The sequence below is a fragment of the Onychostruthus taczanowskii genome, unplaced genomic scaffold, assembly GCF_017590055.1.
Source record: "Onychostruthus taczanowskii isolate IOZ18803 unplaced genomic scaffold, ASM1759005v1 scaffold99, whole genome shotgun sequence".
Lineage (NCBI taxonomy): Eukaryota > Metazoa > Chordata > Aves > Passeriformes > Passeridae > Onychostruthus > Onychostruthus taczanowskii.
In genome coordinates, this window is record NW_024507990.1 from 2,299,677 (window position 1) to 2,317,908 (window position 18,232).

Below are 18,232 nucleotides of genomic sequence, written 5' to 3' on the forward strand. Positions count from 1 at the left end.
AGAGGGCATGGATGGAGCCAGGGCTGGTCCCAGCAGGGCTCTCCCTCTGACCCTGCAGCCCCCCAGGGCTCAGAGCACCCATCCCCAGCTCTGCCAGCTCACACTGGCTGTTCACATTTTCAGCCTTCCCTTCATAGGCACAAAATTTAACTTTTTGTCTCTTTTTCAGTCCCTCCAGTCTCGGGTTCTCTGAGACATCCTCGCTGCTGCTCAGGAGTAACCAAAATCTGGATGTGTAGGGGGAGGAACGTGTGCAGGCAGGCTGGACCACACACAGCCCAGGCCACAAGCTGGGAGAAAATGGATTTGTTCATTCCAAATTCCATCCCCCCTCCTCCTGGGCTTTGCTGGAGCTGCTGTCCCTGCTCCACAGGGACAGGGAATGATCCACCCACCGTGGCTGGATTAGGTGGAACCCACTCTTACAAGCCTGCCTCATTTCTCCCCTCCCTGCTTCTGCTACAGGTGTCTTGTGCCTGATCTCTGCATTCCTGGCATGCCTGGAATTCCCTGATGCTTAACCTCAGATCCGAATTTCCTGGATTTGTAACATTTGGGTTTAATTGAGTAGCAATGGCCTTGTACAATTATCCACCCAAACTTCTGCTGTTTGAGCCCCTCCATAACCCCAGCTCCACACCATTTTTTAACATAACCTATAAATTTGTTTGATGCCAAATCAGCCTCCAGAGCCTCAGCTCTGTCCTGTTCAAACCCATCTGATATCCCTGGTGTTGAAAGGAGTGGCTCCAGTCAGAAATCTCTCCCTGCCTCACACCCAGGTGTTGTGCAGCTTGGTGGGACGCAGACCCACCCCTCCCCAGGATGAGCCAACCTTCCTTTGGGCTGGCTTTGGCTCCAGGGCCCCTCAGCTCAGCGGTGGAGGGGTGGTGAGGGGGCTCATCCCCACTTTTAGGGGTAACTCTGTTCTCCAAGCCCTCAGGCCATCTCCATCCGGGCTGAGCAGCTCCAGGGGCATTGCTGCTATTGCAGGGTTCAGCTCGGGGGAGCTGAGGGAGCACCCACGAGACAAGTCACCATCCCAAATGGCTCCTGTCCATTTCTGGGCGTCACTGGATGGGGAACAGAATGGAAAGAGTCTCCCAGCCCAGTGCTGCTTGAGCAGAGCCAGTGAGGGGCTCTGCTGACCCATCCCCACCCAGGCAGGGTGTGCAGGTGTCCCTCACTCCTGTCCCACCCTCGGGGCTCCTGCTGTCCCACCCTGCAGCCCCACTGGCTGTGCCCTCACCCTGAGCCCGCAGTGACCGGGCAGGGGCAGCTCCCAGGGCACAGGACACTCCGTGTGTGCAGGAGCAGGGGCTGCCACTGCAGGGCCACACTGTCCCTGTGCCCGGGGCTGTGTCACAGAGCCTCGAGAAGGAGCTTGCTGAGTGTTTCCTAAACCTGCCCCTTAAAGAGCTTGCTGAGTGTTTCCTAAACCTGCCCCTTGCCTCTCTCCCAGCCCAGCCTAACTGGGCTGAGCAGGGCTGCCTGACAGGTTTCTATCCAGCTCAGCTGGTTTGGTGTTGCTGCTTGCTGGCGAGACAAGTGTATTTTCAGGTTCTGCTGGCAGCAGCTTTCATGTGGGATGAGCTGCTCTGCTCCCCTGAGCTGCAGCCTGGGACTGGGGGGCTCCTGGGCACACACAGCTCTGTGCTGGTGCCACCAGGCAGGGCCAGCAAGCACTGGGGATGTCCCAGCCCACGCTGTGCCCTGCCTGGCAGCCCTCGAGGTGGCTCAGCTCAGCCCAGCTCAGCTCAGCTCAGCTCAGCTCAGCTCAGCTCTGCTCTGCTTCACGTGGGATGCTCACCCAAAGGGCAGCAGAGCTCCTCAGGCTCTGTGCTGGGTGGCCAAACCCTGGTCAGGAAGGCAGAGAATGGCCTCACCCCTGAGAATAGAGACCTGTCAGCCCTGGGGGCACTCAGGAAGTGGCAGGAGGGCACTCGGTGAGGTGGGGATGGCTCACAGGACTTGGTGCTCTCAGAGGTCTCCTCCCTCCCAGTGACTGCCTGATTCTCTGATCACCCCAAACCTGGGAAAGCTGCTGCAGGGTTTGGGTCTAAGGAGGCTCCTTACCTGAGCCAGGGCATGGGCAACAAAGCCAGGAGCTGGATGCAGATCTCCCAAATCTCCTTGGAACCTCCTCTGCCAGGCCTGGCTTCTTCTGCCAAGTCATGTCAAGGGGCAGTGACAGAGGTGAGAGCACAGAACCCAACCCAAGTGTCCCAGCTCCTCCTCCCCTCTGTTTGTTTCCACCAGGCTGACTCTCCACAAATAAAGGATTAATTGAGGCTGTTACAGTTAACTTGAAAGGGCCCTGCAGCATGAATTTGGGATCCTAAACACAACCAGTTTCAGGTCAGTAATTAGTGCACTTCACTCGTTGCAGGTGCACCCTGGGAGCTCTGAAACAAGTACAGGATCAGCAAGAAAAATATCTGGAAGCAATGGCAGTGATTTCAGAGAGCTCTCTGGCCTGAACTGGATTGCTGCTGCCTGCCTCATTAGGGCTGCTCCGTTACTGGAAAGCCTTTGGGCATTGGGGCAAAATCCTGACATTTCATCTGCAGCCCACAGAGTGAGGGCACCCGTAATTCCCCTATTGCAGGTCTGGCTGGACCCATTCCAGTGTGAGCATGGACACTTCAGCCTCCTGGGGCTCATTTTCTTCTTCTCTGAAGCAGCAGAGGAGTTTCTATATTGGGGTGATGGGTGTCTGCACAGAGCTGGGCAAGGGTGAAGGGATAAAATCCCCCTGCAGGGCTCTGGCTCTGCCCCTGCTCAGGGCAGCCCCCACGGAGCTGGGAGCTCTCGGAGCATTGCTGGGGACCAGCAGCCAGCACGGGACAGGAGGAACAGCATAAATCCCAGATTTACCCCTGCTGACTCCCCCCAGGGGCAAACCCTGCTGCTTTGTCCAAACTTGTTGAGTTTAATTCGCTGAGAAGGAGCCGACTCCTTTCTCGCAGGAGCTGAAACAAAGACCCACGGTGGGATGTGATGGGCCTTCCTGGGCTCCCTGGGGCTGCAGGCTGTGCCAGGGTGAGATCAGCAGCCCTGGGCAGGGAAAGGGAGTCCTGCAGGTGCTCCTGTGGCTGGGTGTGCACAGAGCTGTCCTTGTCCCGCTGCTCTCAGCCCCCTGTCACCTCCCCAGCACCCTGCCGGGGTCAGCCCTGCAGAGGGGCACTGGGCTGTGGCAGCTTTGCTGTTCCAGCCCAGCTTGGCTCTTCCATCCCGTGGTGCTGCTGTGACAGCACCAAAGGCAGCAGAATAAATCACCCGTGATGGAAACAACGTGCCTGAGTGGGCAGTGGGTGCAAGAAGGGCTGAAAGGGGAGGTCTGGCAGCAGCCCCTGTGGTGCCAGCAGGGCTGGCTGTCGCCAGTGTGGCAGCTCAGTGCCACAGCAGCGAGCCCAGCCTGCCCACAAAGGGCACCGGGCATCTCCTCTGAGGAGACAAGACCAGAGCTGCCCAGGAACAGGGGATGGGGCACCACAGAGGGGCCACAGAGACCTCCTGTGTGCCAGCCTGTGGGAGCTGGGACCCCCTTTCACTCTCCAGTGGGAGTTTCCCCATGGACACTTCCCCTGTGTTCTCCTGCAATGGGCAGAAAATGCCCTGGGACTGGTGGTCAGTGGGACAGGACAGTGACATCCATGGCCTGGCTGAGGAAATGCCCTGGAACTGGTGGTCAGTGAGAGCCAGGACAGTGACATCCATGGCCTGGCTGAGGAAATGCCCTGGGGCTACTGGTCAGTGGGACAGGACAGTGACATCCATGGCCTGGCTGAGGAATGCCCTGGGACTGGTGGTCAGTGAGACAGGACAGTGATATCCATGGCCTGGCTGAGGAAATGTCCAGGATCTGGTGGTCAGTGGGACAGGACAGTGCCCAAAGGTCCTGCCTGCCCCTTGACACAGCCCTTGCTGGAGCATGGAAATCCCCGGGGAAGGAGAAAGCAGCAGAATGTTTCATGTCTGTGTTCACAGAGAGCCAATATCAGTGAAACCTGCTTGACAAGCTGCCCCCTGAGGACTGCAGAAATACCTTTTCCATCTGCAAATGGGCTGTTAATAGGAGAAGATTTAGAGGCTCCAAAAGCACTCCTGGAGCATTTGATAAAGTGTGTGGGAGCAAAGCGCAGAGCCTGAGCTGATGCTGCTCTGCTGGGCCAGAGTCACTGCTCTGGCTCTGGCAGGATGCAGAGGGAGCCAGAGCTGCTGCTGGGGGGCCCCGAGCTGCTGGGCACTGCCCCAGCCCTGCTGCCCCTGCACCGGGGCTCCTTCTGCCCAGCAGGACTTGTCTAAAGCCCAGTGATTCATGAGACAAAAATATGGTCTAGAGGAGAGGTGGTGTTGCTTCAGCACTGGAAAATCTCAGATAAAGGCCAGAAAGGTTTTAAACTGAGCTCCAGCAAGCGCAGGGATAGGGAAGGACGTTAGGGCTCCTTGCATGTGCCAAAAATAGAGCACATCCAGGAAAACAGCCTGGAACAATGGTGCAGGAAAAGCTTATCTCCAGGAGCAAAGTAGCACAGGTTTCTTTATAGTGCCTGAAAAAAAACAACAAAACAAAACAAAACAAAACGATGGCCTTGTTCTAGATCCTGGTTCTCAGCTCTTCCAAGCTCTGACACCCTGGGCACCAGGGCTGCAGAAACCAGCTCAGCATTTGCTCTCCTGGGCTGGGGTGATGCTTGAGGGGCACCTGCTGCAATCAGGACACCACAGAAACCCTGGTGAGTGCACTATCGTGAGGATTGTGTAAATATTTTTTATTAACTTCACCTTGAATCTACATGAAGGGCAGATTTTTATCACATTTCCTGACAAAACAGCTTCTTTTTCTTTTTCAGGAGGGAGGAGGAGGATGAGTAAGTGCTAGAGGAGAATTCCTGCAGTGATTTCACAGCAGATGAAAGCAGCCAGATAGGAGCTGTGCTGCCTGGAGCAAGGGGACAGCCACCCCCGGAGCGTGGAGCACTCACATTTCCTGGTGATGGGACACCTTTGGTATTCCTGTCTGTCTGACAGGAACATGGGGAGAGGTCCAGCCCCGCGGGCAGCTCCAGGCTCTGGCTGCCTCCTCCAGCAGCTCACAGGGTGCATTTGAAGGGTCTGGGGTTGACCCCTGTGTGTGGCTGGCAGGGAATAAAGGTGGAATCAGCCCAGGCTGGGAATAACCCTGCCCTGGGCTGGGCAGGGGGCTGCTCTGCCCCCACAGGAGGGGCTCTCCCCGCCAGGATTGCCCAGGCAGCTCCATGAGGGGACAGCAGGTGCCCAAAGGCTGGAGAGGCCGATGAAGATGGGGCGGGTGGATTTCATGGCAGGGGACTCTGGAGGAGGCTGGGAACAGGGAACAGATCCAGAGCTGAGCCATCACCGGGGCCTGGAGCAGCCCAGGTGTGCAGGAGGCAGGACTGCAAAGCTTCACACTGCTCTGCATCCCCTGGGACTGCCAGAATGCATCCCCTGGGACTGCCAAACTCTGCCCGGGGACTGCCCCAAACTCTGCCCGGGGACTGCCAAACCCTGCCCAGGGACTGCCAAATCCTGTCCAGGGACTGCCAAACCCTGCCCAGGGACTGCCAACTGCATCCCCAGGGACTGCCAACCCCTGCCCAGGGCCGGCCAACTGCATCCCCAGGGACTGCCAAACCCTGTCCAGGGATAGCCAAACCCTGCCCAGGGACTGCCAGACTGCATCCCCTGGGACTGCCAAACCCTCCCCAGGGACTGCCAAACCCTGCCCGAGGGTCCGGGGTGGCCTCGCCCCGCAGGAGGATGGGCTGGGATGCAGGGGATGGCAGAACCTGAGATGTCACCAGCATTTTCCATAACTTTGCTGCCATAAATCCCCTGAATAAGTTGTGTTTGTCAGGGAATTACATGAACTGGGTGCTGCTTTGTGTCTGGTCACCCTTCTGTCCGTCCTGCTGTCACCCCAGGAGCTCCAGGGGCTCAGCACCCACAAAAGCAGAGACACCTCCCATGGCCCTGCTCTCCTGTTATCAAATACCTGACGTCCACCCTGATTCCCTTGATTTCCAGGGCCAGCTGGGGCTCCAAGGCCACAGGGATTTTGTATCTTTGAGACTCCTCTGTGGTTTGAACATTTCTGAATGCTGTGCAGGAAAGATCTCAGCGTGCCTTTGGCTCTGAACAGGAGATGGCTTTAATGAATGTATGGTTTGGGGCAAAAATAGAAAACACTTGGTTATTCCCCCAAAAGCAGAAGTTAAACCATTTCTCCTGAAGAGTTTTCTTAAGGGGAAATTTGCTTCCAGCTCAGTCCAACAAAAACACTGAGGCATTTTTTGGTGCATTTTCTGTGCATTGTATCACTGGAGGAGTGGGAGAGACACGGGTGAGGGGTGGGGAGCTGCTGGGGACCCCTGAGGCTGGCTGGGGACACTCAGGGCTGGCTGGGGACCCTCGGGGCTGGCTGGGGACCCTCGGGGCTGGCTGGGGACACTCGGGGCTGGCTGGGGACCCTCGGGGCTGTCTGGGGACACTCAGGGCTGGCTGGGGACCCTCGGGGCTGGCTGGGGACCCTCGGGGCTGGCTGGGGACACTCGGGGCTGGCTGGGGACCCCCGGAGCTGGCTGTGGACACTTGGGGCTGGCTGTCCTGGGAGCAGGACTTTGGGGACAGTTCTGGGCTTCCTCTCTGCTGGAAGAGAAGGTGCCCTGCCTGCCGGGGGGTGCAGGCAGGTGAGACACTTCTGGGAAAGGTCCTGCTCCTTTCACAGCAGCTGCTCGGGGGTGGTGGCTGTGCAGCCCCGGGGACAGCACGGGTGTCCCAGGGCGAGGCCACCTCGGTGTCACCGGCTGGGGAAGGGCTGGAATGTCCCGATGTCCCCGCAGTGCCACGGGCACAGTGCACAGCCCCACCGTGTCCCCAGGTATTGCACAAGCCCTGCTGGTCAGGAGGTGGCCCAGGTAAGGGCAGGGACAGCCCCGCAGGGCCCCCTGCTCCCCCTGGCCCGGGTGATGTGCTGTGGGGGCACAATCCAGCCCCCCAGGAGTGAGCAGATCCAGGTGTACCCCAGCTCTGACCCCCGCAGGGCCCCCTGCTCCCCCTGGCACGGGTGATGTGCTGTGGGGGCGCAAAGCAGCACCCCAGGAATGTGGAGACACCTCCAGGCTCAGGTGTACCCCAGCCCTGACCTCCTCAGGGCCCCCTGCTCCCCAGTTCTGCCCCACAGCAATTCCCAGCTCCCAGCCCTGCTCCTGGAGCATCCCTCGCTCTGTCCCCCCTGCACACCCCAAGGAAAGAATGCAGCTCTGCAGAAGCAAGGCAGGAGCAGAGCAGAAAAAGAGCAGTTTGGTGTTATTTTCTTTTCTGGGCCATTTTGAATTAATTAAGGAATGTGATCTAAACTATAAATACCCTCCTTCACGTATGATTTATGGCCTGTTTGTTCTGGATTGGTATGTGCTTAATCTCTAATTGTGAGCCCACCATCTGTTTTTATTGATCTGCTTGCCAGGAGAGTTATTGCTCTCCTTGGCCTTATATGGGAAAATTAGGTATGTGCAGAGGGAGCCAGGGCCAGGGCTGCCCTGACGTCAGCCCTGCTTGCTCAGGGTTCTGCTTCCCAACCTTCTCCAGGCTCCCTCCCCGTGTGAAACTGCAGCTCAGGGCCCCCAGAGCCCCGTTATCTGCTGTGAAAAACGCCATTCGCTTGTGTTTGAGGTTTTAAAAGTTGAATAGCAACGAAATGGTTGTAAAAATAGCAATATAATTAGAGTAATAAAAATTTGGACAATCGAAAATAAAAAAATTAGGATGTAGGACAATATGAGACAATAAAAACAAAGAGTTACAGACAGTCTGGGTATCTTTTCCTGGGCAAAATAAGCCCGAAAAAGGACCCACGTTAACAGAGGATTAACCCTTAAAAGCAATAGCCTGTTGCATATTCATACACCTCACACATGATGCATAAATTCCATTCCAACACAGGATTCTGTCTGGTCGGTGTCATTCTTCCCCTGAATCCTGAGCTGAGAGAGGCAAGAAGAAGTTTGTAAGTTCATTTCTTCTGATAAGAGAGCAATAAATTCTTTTTCTCTGAAAGATTCAGGTGTCCTGTGGCTGCTATCTTGCTGCGAGTTCTTTCTTTAAAAAAAAAGTATCTTACAAAGCATAGTTTCTATTTTAACATGATGTTTTAACCTAAAACTATATTTGACACACTACTTAAGAAAACTAATACAGCATCACTTTCTAACATCACACATATAATATTCATTTTAATATTTGCGAAAATCATAAAATAGGCATTTTTCACATCTGCACAGCCCCCCCGAGCCCATCCCAGCTCCCTGGCATCCCTCCCTTCCCTGCCCACACTGGGATTGCTCTCCAGGGGGAAAAAAATGCTGAGAAGAAGAGGCTGGCGTGGCTTTGGTGTGTTTGGCTGTAAATCAGGATTCTGCCAGCCCAGCCCGAGTGCTCTCAGTGGTGGGAGTGCCTCCATGAGAAAACAGCGTTTATTCACGGACCTGCAGGGCTGGGGTGTGTTCCTGGGAGCAGAGATAACAGAGCCCAGCCCCGGCGCTCCATGGCCAGGGCAGGGAGGGGGGCAAGAGCTGCCGGGAATGGTTTGAGGTTTAAAGGGACGTTTTGAGGATTAAATGAACGTTCTGAGGTTTAAAGGGACGTTCTGAGGTTTAAAGGATGTGAAGGAAGAAGTGCCATTTATCTGCACAGCTGGGGGGCAGAGAAAGGCAGTGCAGTGCCCCGAAGAGAAGGGGTCTCTGTCCCCATCACCAGCCGGTCCCAGGGGGTCCCTCTGGCTCCCAGACCCGCCTGGGCTCTGCTGGGAGCCCCGGGAGGGGTGGGTGAGGCTCCCTGGGGCACTGCAGGCACCCAGAGCTGCCGTGGCACAGCTGGAGGGGACAGGGCGATGCTGGGACCCCCAGTGCCTGCCCGGGGTCTGTGGGGACATCCAGGAGATTCAGGGCCAGAATGGGGAGCAGCCCTCCTGGCTGGGGTGGGCTGAGAGCCTTCCCCTCCTGGGCAGCCCAGGGAGGGGGGTCACTCCGAGCCCCTGGCTGTGCTTTTGGGTCTCCACCACAAAATGCCTCGAGTGCATTTGCAGCCAGGAAGGAGCTGCTGTCACTTGCTCGGTCTCCCACATCCTCCCCTGGTTATTATTTTAAGCCATTTCCCTGATTTCAGGGCCTGGTCTGGAGATCCCCATTCCCAGACTGACTGATGCCTGTGATGACAGGATTTCTGCTGTTGGGCAAATTAATTTCCCATGGGATTGTGGCCTAATATATAAATATAAAACTGACACATTTTGACTGGGTTGAAAGGAAAATAGCTCCAGCTCACAGGAGATAAGGCTTGCAGGAGATAAGGCAGCAGTTGGAGTGTGAATTGCCATGAGGATCCCACTTTTCCCACAGATCCTGGTGATGTTTGCTGGCCTGGCTGTGCAAGCCCTTGATAAACGTCAGCAGCGTTAATGCAGCCTTGGGTTCTGCTCCACCTCAGCCTCACCTGCTGATCCCGGGCACAGCAAGGGCCTGGAGGGGGGAAGTGGGAGCTCTGTGTGCTCAGAATTCACCGAGGGGCAGCCCCAGCCCTGGAGGAGGGCAGGGAGGAGATGGACAAACAGCCAAGGCCCAGCTGGATGGAGGGATGGGGATCTCTGTGCCCTCCTCCAGGAGGGAGCCACGCTGGAGCACCTGGGCAGTGAATTCCTGTGGCTCTGGGCAGGCTCTGGGCACTGGAATTCCCGTGGCTCTGGGCAGGGCTGTGCTCTGGGAGCTGCCCTGAGCCCACGCTGTCTCCCTTGTCAGGAGCAGGAGGAGCAGAGCCTGGCTGGGGTGGCTCTGTGCCCCAGGGACCAGGCTGTGTGACCCGGCTGTGTCACCAGGCTGTGACCAGGCTCTATGGCCAGGCTGCATGGCCAGGCTGTGACCAGGATGGGTGACCAGGATGGGTGACCAGGCTGTGACCAGGCTGCATGGCCAGGCTGTATTTGGAGGGTGATCTCAGAGCCCTGGAGCTGTTTGCTCACACATCACAACTGAGGGTGTTTGATCCTGACCTCAGCCCTTATAAATAACCCAGCTGGGGCCATGCAGGCACCCAAAACGATTTGGCCCTCTCCTCTCCTCTCCTCTCCTCTCCAGGATGATAAAATCCTGAGGAATGTGCTGAGAGCCCTGCAGGACCAAGGCTGGGGCACACACACACACACACAGGGTGTGGGGAGCTGGAATGAGCAGGAGGATTTACCTGCACTCTGTACCCCAGGCATGGCCAGAGCCCTTGGCCTGTTCCTGCACCCTGGCAGAGCCATCCCATCCATCCATCCATCCCCTGGATGGAATATGCTGGAGGTGGTGCCTGGGCAAGCAGCTCCTGGAAAGCAGATCTGAGCAGAAAGTGCCAGAGCTGGAAGGATTTGTGCTTTCAGAGCACCCTGCCTGCTCTCAGAAAGAGCTCTGGCGTGGATTGCGAAATCCATCCCACTTGGAGTGGGCTTGAACGCTTCAATCCCTCTGTAATGATACTGCCCAGGGAATGACAAAGCTCTGGAAAACAGCCGGATGGGATTCTGGGTTCTGCCTTGGGACATTTCAAATCCTTGCACACGTTTTTTTGTGCGGCTCAGCAAAACCCGACAACATCCTGCTCCAGCTTTCCTTGTTTCCCTGACACTTGTGGCACAAAAACTGGACACTGCAGCAGATCCCAAGGCTCAGCTCCATCCAGGTTTGCCCTGTGCTGGAGGGGTCTGCTTTGGATCACTCTGCTTTCAGGTTTATGGGTGATAAATCCCCCTCAGCTCCGGGGGATTTCAGAAAGGAGCCCACCCCTGACACTCGGTGTGCTTTCCCCTGCTGCCCCTGCAGTCGTGCCAGTGGGAAAAGGTTTGCCTAAATTCCACAGCCACGAGCAGTGGCACTGCCCAGGGAATGCCTGGCAGGAATTGCTGGGTGCCCAGTGTTCCACAGGGACCATCCCAGCTGTGAGCTCAGGGCAGGGAACCCTCAGAGCTGAGCAATCTGCACTGGGGAAAGGGTCACTGGGATGGGGCTGTGTGTGGCACAGTTTGGGTCATTGGGATGGGGCTGTGTGTGGCACAGTTTGGGTCATTGGGATGGGGCTGTGTGTGGCACAGTTTGGGTCATTGGGATGGGGCTGTGTGTGGCACAGTTTGGGTCACTGGAGCTGTGTGTGGCACAGTTTGGGGTCACTGGGGCTGTGTGTGGCACAGTTTGGGTCACTGGCATGGGGCTGTGGCCCAGCCTCATCCCCAGTGGCTGCAGCTGTGAGCAGCAGGTGAGCAGCACTGGCAGCAATGAGCCATGGAGTGCCCAGGTGTGCTGAGCAACCACCAAAGGGAGCAGAGGGCACACAGAACATGAACATAGACATGAACATGAACATTATGGGTGCTGAAGGCTGGGCTAAAGGGCAGGAGGGGCAGATGCTTGCAGCCATCTGAGGTGATCTGGTGTTGCTCTGTGTGTTGAAGCTATCTGGAATTGCATGGTGACACTCTGTGTGCTGTGGCCACCTCCACTGTGACAATCCAGCTCAGCCCAAGAGCAGCTGGGGTGGGCAGGGTCCTGCAGGGTCCCGAGCCCATGCCAGGCCTCTCTGCCCTTCCTGGGCACGTTCCTGGGATGTCACAGCACTGGTCCTGCAGGGCTTGGCAGAGCCAGGGACATCCCCAGATGTGCAGCCAGCAGAGCTGCACATCCCCACACATGGCTGCAGCTCCAGCACGATGCCTTTGCTCTTTCCCTGTGGATTTCACCCAAAAATGCTGCTGTGCTTTGTCCTCCCCCATCACCTGATGGAAAATCACTGTCACTCCTTGTCCCTGACAATCAGTGGTGCAGCAGCAGAGCTTTGGGCTCGGGAGCCTTCAGTGGGCTCGGAAACCTGAGTGCAGAAAAGTGGAGGCACAAGTGTGGGAATTCTCCCTGGGAAGCAGGTGGGAAGGGGCTGCCAGTTCCTGTCAGCTGTCAGGGGCATGAGCAGCAAATACTGATTTCCTCCAGGACCTTCAGACATCAGCCTGAGTGAAGCAGCTCATTAAGAGCAGCTAATTGCTGCAGTCATTTGTGAAATGAATTTTTCAAGGTTAATTTAGTTTAGCACTGAGAGGCCTCCATTTAGCTCTGGAGAGGGTGAACTGCCACACATCCCTCCCTCCTCTATGGACAGAGCATCCAGGATGGGGAGCTCGGATTTGGGGCATTCTGGGATGGCTGAGGGAGTGCCCTGAGCTGGGATGGGGGAACCCAGGGGATGCAAACACTGGTCCCAGCAAGGCAGGGTGAGCAGCAGGGCAGCTTGGCCTGTGCTTGATGCAGACATCAGCTCTGCTTTGTCAGGAGATGAGCAATCCCTTCAAAAGCTCTTTTAACCATTGCAGGGATCCTGGGAAAGCACAGCCTGAAATGTGGTGAGTCCAGGCAGGCTTTGCTGTTCCCCTGATCCCATTTCCCCTTTGCCATGGGGCTTCCACAAGCAAACCTCCCTGCTGAGGGGCTCCCAGATGGCTCTAAAGGCAGAGGGACAGCCTGTGGGGGCTAAAGGGACATTGCTGCCACTGGGATGGTGCCTGGGGTGGAATCATTTTTCTGCTGGTTGCAGACTGAAAGCAAGTCCAAGGAAGAAACAAGTGCAAAGCTTCTCGTGGTGCATCATCTCAGGTCCAGGGGGCTGTAGCAGCCTCTGCTGTCTCAGTGTGGCACAGAGCAGCCTGGGCAGGGGTCTCGGTGCTGTGGGACCCCAAGCAGGGGGTCTCTGCCCACGCAGGAGCAGTGGGGACCTCTGTCCATGCCTCCACTCCCTGTGCCTCACCACCCACATCCCCCGTGGAAGGAGTCACCTGCAGAGCCCAAACTTGCCCAGGGCTGCTCCAGAGATGGTGGGGCTGGAAAGGAGCTGGAGCAGCTGGAGGGGAGCTGGAGGAGCTGGAGAGGAGCTGGAGCAGAGCTGGTGGGGCTGGAGAAAGCTGATGGAGCTGGAGCAGCTGGAGCAGAGCTGGAGGGGCTGGAGCAGCTGGAGCAGCTGGAGAAGAACTGATGGAGCTGGAGCAGCTGGAGAGGAGCTGATGGCGCTGGAGAGGAGCTGATGGCACTGGAGAAGAGCTGGAGCAGAGCTGGTGGGGCTGGAAAGGAGCTAGAGGAGCTGGAGCAGCTGGGGAGGAGCTGGAGCAGCTGGAGCAGAGCTGGTGGAGCTGGAGAAGAGCTGATGGAGCTGGAGCAGGCTGGTGGCATTGGAGCAGAGCTGGTGGAGCTGGAGGAGCTAGAGCAGCTGGAGCAGGCTGGTGGCATTGGAGCAGAGCTGGAGGAGCTGGAGCAGAGCTGATGGAGCTGGAGGAGCTGGAGGAGCTGGAGCAGCTAGAGCAGGCTGGTGGGGCTGCACGGGTCCCACCTGGGCACAGCCCACCTCGGCAGCAGCCTGGGGAACTCGGCTGTTTAATGCACACATCCTGTGTTTGCAGAGCACCCTCCAGCTGTGACAATGCAGATGTTTCCTGTCTCCCTGGAGCTGCTGAGAGCCTTTCCCAGCTGGGAGCAGTTCCTGCGGTCGGGATCACACAGACCTGGCCTGGGGCAGCGGCAGTGCCCGGGCAGTGCCCGTGCCACCCTGCCCGGGCAGTCCTGGCTCCAGGGAGGCGAGCCCAGCGCCAAGGGCAGCACACGGAGGCTGCCCCTGAGTGATGCCATCCCCTCCTGGGGAGTGTGAGCGGCCCTGAGCAGGACGTGGGATCTGCAGGTGGGCAGGAAGATCCCACGCGTGAGCAGGATGGAGGATGTGACTCTATTGACTGTCCTCCCTTGTTGAGTCTCTGTCCTTTCCTTGTCTGGACCCCTGGAGCCGAGTCCTGCCATGTCCTGTGGCTCGAGGCTGCATTTGGGAAGCAGATAAAGCCAGGTTCAGCCCTTTTCTGCTGGGGCAGAGCGCAGCTGGTGCAGCCCTCACAGGAACTTCTGCTTTCCGGAGGGATGGCTGGAGCAGCCCCCCCTCTCCTCCCTGCACAGCTTTTGGGGCTCCACGGCAGCAGCTGAGCTCAGCTGAGGGGGGCTTAGCTCCGAGTTTTCCTCCCGAGCTGCACTGAGCCCTGTCCTGACTCTGGTTTCCCTCCCCGGGGACAAACCCCTGGAGCCGGGGTGCCTGAGCGCTTTTCCTGCCGCACTGAGCCAGGAGCGAATGTTTCCTGGCACGTCTCATGCCCGCGGAGCTGGGGCAGGCCCTGGGTAAGGATGCCACCCTCAGTGAGGATTTCCACCTGCACCGTTCCCGAGGAATTCCCTCCCTCCCTCCCTCCCAGCACGGAACGTGCAGGGGAATCCCTTCCCATCCGCCTGCAGCGGCCGGCTGTGCACGGAGCAGGGATGCTCCCTGTCGGAGCGGCCAGGCCAGGCTGCCTGGGCACGGGGACAGCTGCGCTGGCACCCGGGTCACCTCAGATGTCACCTCCACTCCTCTCTGCCCCCCTCCTGCAGCCCCCGCGCTCAGAGCAGGGCCGATCCCCTCCAGCAGTCCCGGGGAGGCACGGAGGGGGGCTTGGGGACAGGCTCAAGCTGTGACTGAGCTCAGGGGAGCTCCTTGTCCTCGCAGGCACGCAGGACCCTGGACAGGGATGCAGAAGCACGGACTGCTCGGTCCCTCGGTGTCACCCCCGGGATCCTTCCCTCTGAGCGGCTCCGGGACGGCTGCGGAGCATCTGCGGCTGCAAACCCACAGAATCATCACAGAATCACGGAATCACGGAATCACTCTCTCTCCTCAGCAGAGCCTTCCTCCCCCCGAGAGGAGCACAGCTGAGCCCTGGGTGAGCCAGCAGCTCTGCTCCTGCCCCCGGGGCCATCCCCGTGCTCTGGCTCGGATGTGCCTGGGGCAGCGGGAGGGAGCAGCACCCAGCCCGGGGCTCCCGCAGCTCCCGCTGCTGCTCCTGGCAGCGTTTTCCTGCCCATCCCGGCAGCTCTGCCCCCACTTTCCCACCCGAGCTCTGCCACAGGAGCCCGTTCGGGAGCAGCAGCTGTGTGTAAATCCCTGCTGGCCGGCAGGGAATTCCCACGAGGATGAGGATGGGAGGCCTTGGAAGGGCGTGAGTGCCCTCAGCTCCAGCCAGTGCACCGCTGTGGGTGGCACAGCCCTGCCCAGGGTGGCTGTCCCCCGCTCTCTCCGGGCAAACCCGCTGCTGTTTCTCCCCGAGCCTGGGGATGGCACCAGCTCCTCACTGTTCGGGCTGCAGGTGAGGAGCTGGAGCTTTCCCCATCCCCTGCGCCCTGCAGGGCGTGCGTGAGGCTTGTTCGGGTGGAAAACAGAGGTGCCACACTACAGCCGAGCTCTTCACGCGTTTCCAGCCTCGAGTGCCCGGAGCCGGCGGGCCGGGAGCTCCTGTCCCCAGGGCCGTGTCCTGCTGCCACCCGGCTGCCGCGGGGACACGGGCAGGGCTGGCCCGGCCCCGGCTCCTTCCCGGTGAGCTGAGCCGGTTCCCGCCCCGAGCCCGGCCATTCCTGTCGGTAATTCTTTAACAGGAGCTGGGGGTTCCCGCAAAAGGCTCCTTGCTCATCACAGCTTGGCGCTCTTTACACATTTTAACGAACAAGGACATCAGCCTGCACTAACTGCTGATCACATCGCTTTTTTAATGGTTACTTTTTATTAATTGGCACCCCAGCCCTGTTTGCTGGGTGTATCCTGATCAGCCACAGGAGCAGCTCTCCTCCTCTGGAGCCAGCCCAGCTCCGTTTGAGTGGCTGCTCAATGAGTCGGTGGTCACACTTCCCACTGCTGGAATTCCTTTCCCCCGGGTATTTCCCATTCCCGCTGATTCTCCTCCTGATGGCTCTGGCACAGACACCCCATTCCTGGTGTGCCTGGATACCCTGTGGAGGCCCTGAGCCATTCCTGGTGTGCCTGGATAACCTGTGGAGGCCCTGAGCCATTCCTGGTGTGCCTGGGTACCCTGTGGAGTCTCTGAGCCATTCCTGGTGTGCCTGGATACCCTGTGGAGGCCCTGAGCCATTCCTGGTGTGCCCGTGCCCGGCCCCCTGGGAGCTCTGCCATGCCTGCTCCTGCTGTGCCCTCCTGGCAGCGCTGGCACAGCCCCAGGTGGCTGCAGGGCCAGCATGGGTGGGAGGTGACCCCACCCGCTGCTCCTCCTGGCAGAGCTGGCACAGCCCCAGGTGGCTGCAGGGCTGGCATGGGTGGGAGGTGACCCCACCCAGGAAAGTGTGTTTGGGGTGGGAGAGGCTCTCCTGCTGCAGCCAGAGGGTTCCCCATGGCCTCCAAGCCTCCTGTGTCTGACAGAGCAACACCAAATGTTCCCATTCCACGTTAAAATGGCCCATCCTGGTGATCCCATTGGGGAATCTCCTCCGTGTCCAGCCCTGCAGCCCCACGCCAGCCCTGGGCTGGGGACAGAGCAAAGGGCTCAGCCCCAAACGTGGGGTCCTCCCGAGCTGTCACTGCACCCACAACTTGTGGCAGGGCTTTGCCATCGGATCCGGTCTGTTCTGATCTGTTCTGATCCGGTCTGGTCTGATCCACTCTGATCCGGTCTGCTCTGATCCCGTCTGCCCCGCTCTGCTGTGCCCGCTCTGGCCCCGAGGGGACGATGCAGAGCGGAGCTGCCGCTCCGGTGGCCACAGCCCGGCCGGGGGTGGCCAGCGCGGGGAGGGGTCCCCGTGCCCGGGTGGCACACGGGGGTGTCCCCAGGGCAGCTACGCGCTTTGGAAGCCCCACACCTCCAAGAGCTGCACCTGGAAGTTCTCCTGGCAGAGCGGGGGGTTGTCGAAGGTCTCGCAGTGCTCCGTGTGTCCCCGGAGCAGGCTGGCGTCCAGGGACAGCGCTTGGCCTCCGCCTCCACCTGCGGGAGCGAGCGCAGGCTCGGCCCGGCGCTCCGGGCTGGTCCAGCCCCGGCTGCGGTGCCCCCGCACGAGGGAGGGAGGGAGGGAAGGGCGGCCAGGGGCGCTCCGGCCCCGGGCAGCGACCCCCGGCAGGGTTCGGGCTCGGGGGTCCCCCTGGGGCTCTGGGAGGAGCCCCCTGGGCTGGGCAAGGGGAGCTGGCCTCGCCTGCCCGGACTTGAACCGATATCCCCAGCCGGAGCTCCTGGGAGCCGGCAGGGATCCCCCCTTATCAATAGGGATCCTTCCTTATCAATAGGGACGCCCCCTTATGAATAGGGATCCTCCTTTATCAATAGGGACCCCTCCTTATCAATAGGGATTCCCCCTTATCAACAGGGACCCCCCGAGCTGGGGCAGGCGAGGGACGGGCTGTCCTGGCAGGGCAGCAACGAAGGGACAGAGCCGGACACAAAGCGTGACTTACCGTGAACACAAAGCACTCCCCTGTCCCAAAAAAGCCCGATGTGGCTCCGCTCTTCTTCCTTTCGGCCCAGTCGGAGGAGAGAAACGCCCCACAGACCTGGGGAGAGAGCACAGGGAGCTCAGAGGATGGATCAGCCTCAGCCGTGGCCTCTCTCCCCCTCACCCAGTGGGGTCACCCAGCCTGTGCCCTTCCCCAGCCCTGCCTGGGGAGCGCTCACCTCCCCCTCGGTGGTTTTGATCAGCAGCACCGTGGGTTCGTAGCCCTCACAGCACGTGTAGAACCTGCAGAGATGGACAGGGTGGGCTCGGGGGAGCTGGAGCCCTGGGCAGGCTGTGCTGGCTGGCCCTGGCCGCTCACAGCGTGCCTGGCACAGTGTGGCACATGGGGACATCCCTGCTTGGCACACCCACAGGGCTCCCTGTGCCCAGCTGTTGGTGGCCATGTGGGCCAGCCTCTGCCCCCTGCCCTGAGCCGTGCTCAGGAGCCCGAACCGAGCCCAGGAGGGTCCCCAGCAGCCCCAGAGGTGGCCCAGGTCACTCGTGCTGCTCCTCTCTCCAGCACCAAGCCCTGCCCAGGTCTCCCCCCGGGGCAGGTGAGGCTTCACCTCTGCAGGCTGCAGCCGTCCTCGGAGGTGGAGAAGAGCAGGAGCGGGGGGAAGAGCGAGAAGCGCTCGGGGATCCAGGACCAGACGAGGCGCATCTCCTGCGCCGTGACAGTGCTGGAGCTGAACTTCTGCATGTCCACGGCCAGGTGGAAGGACGGCCTGTGGGGGGAGGGACATCAGGCCGGGCTGGGTTCCTCTGCTTTTCGGGGCACGGCCCCTGCAGCAGGTTCTGCCCTGCCCTGTGCACCGTGAGCTCTCTGCCAACACCCCCAGCTCTGCTGTGCCGTGTCCCCT

The 18,232-nt window shown here is 59.3% G+C and overlaps 1 protein-coding gene across 1 annotated transcript; it reads right to left on the minus strand.

Annotated features, from left to right (window-relative positions):
* Positions 1 to 16,593: 16,593 nt before the first annotated feature.
* LOC121348139 (TBC1 domain family member 24-like) lies at positions 16,594 to 18,097 on the minus strand (the record flags this gene model as incomplete). Its single annotated transcript, XM_041427354.1, has 4 exons — positions 16,594 to 17,135; positions 17,335 to 17,430; positions 17,552 to 17,615; positions 17,939 to 18,097. Coding segments are annotated over 4 exons (730 nt in total), but the record flags the coding sequence as incomplete, so codon positions are not given.
* Positions 18,098 to 18,232: the final 135 nt, after the last annotated feature.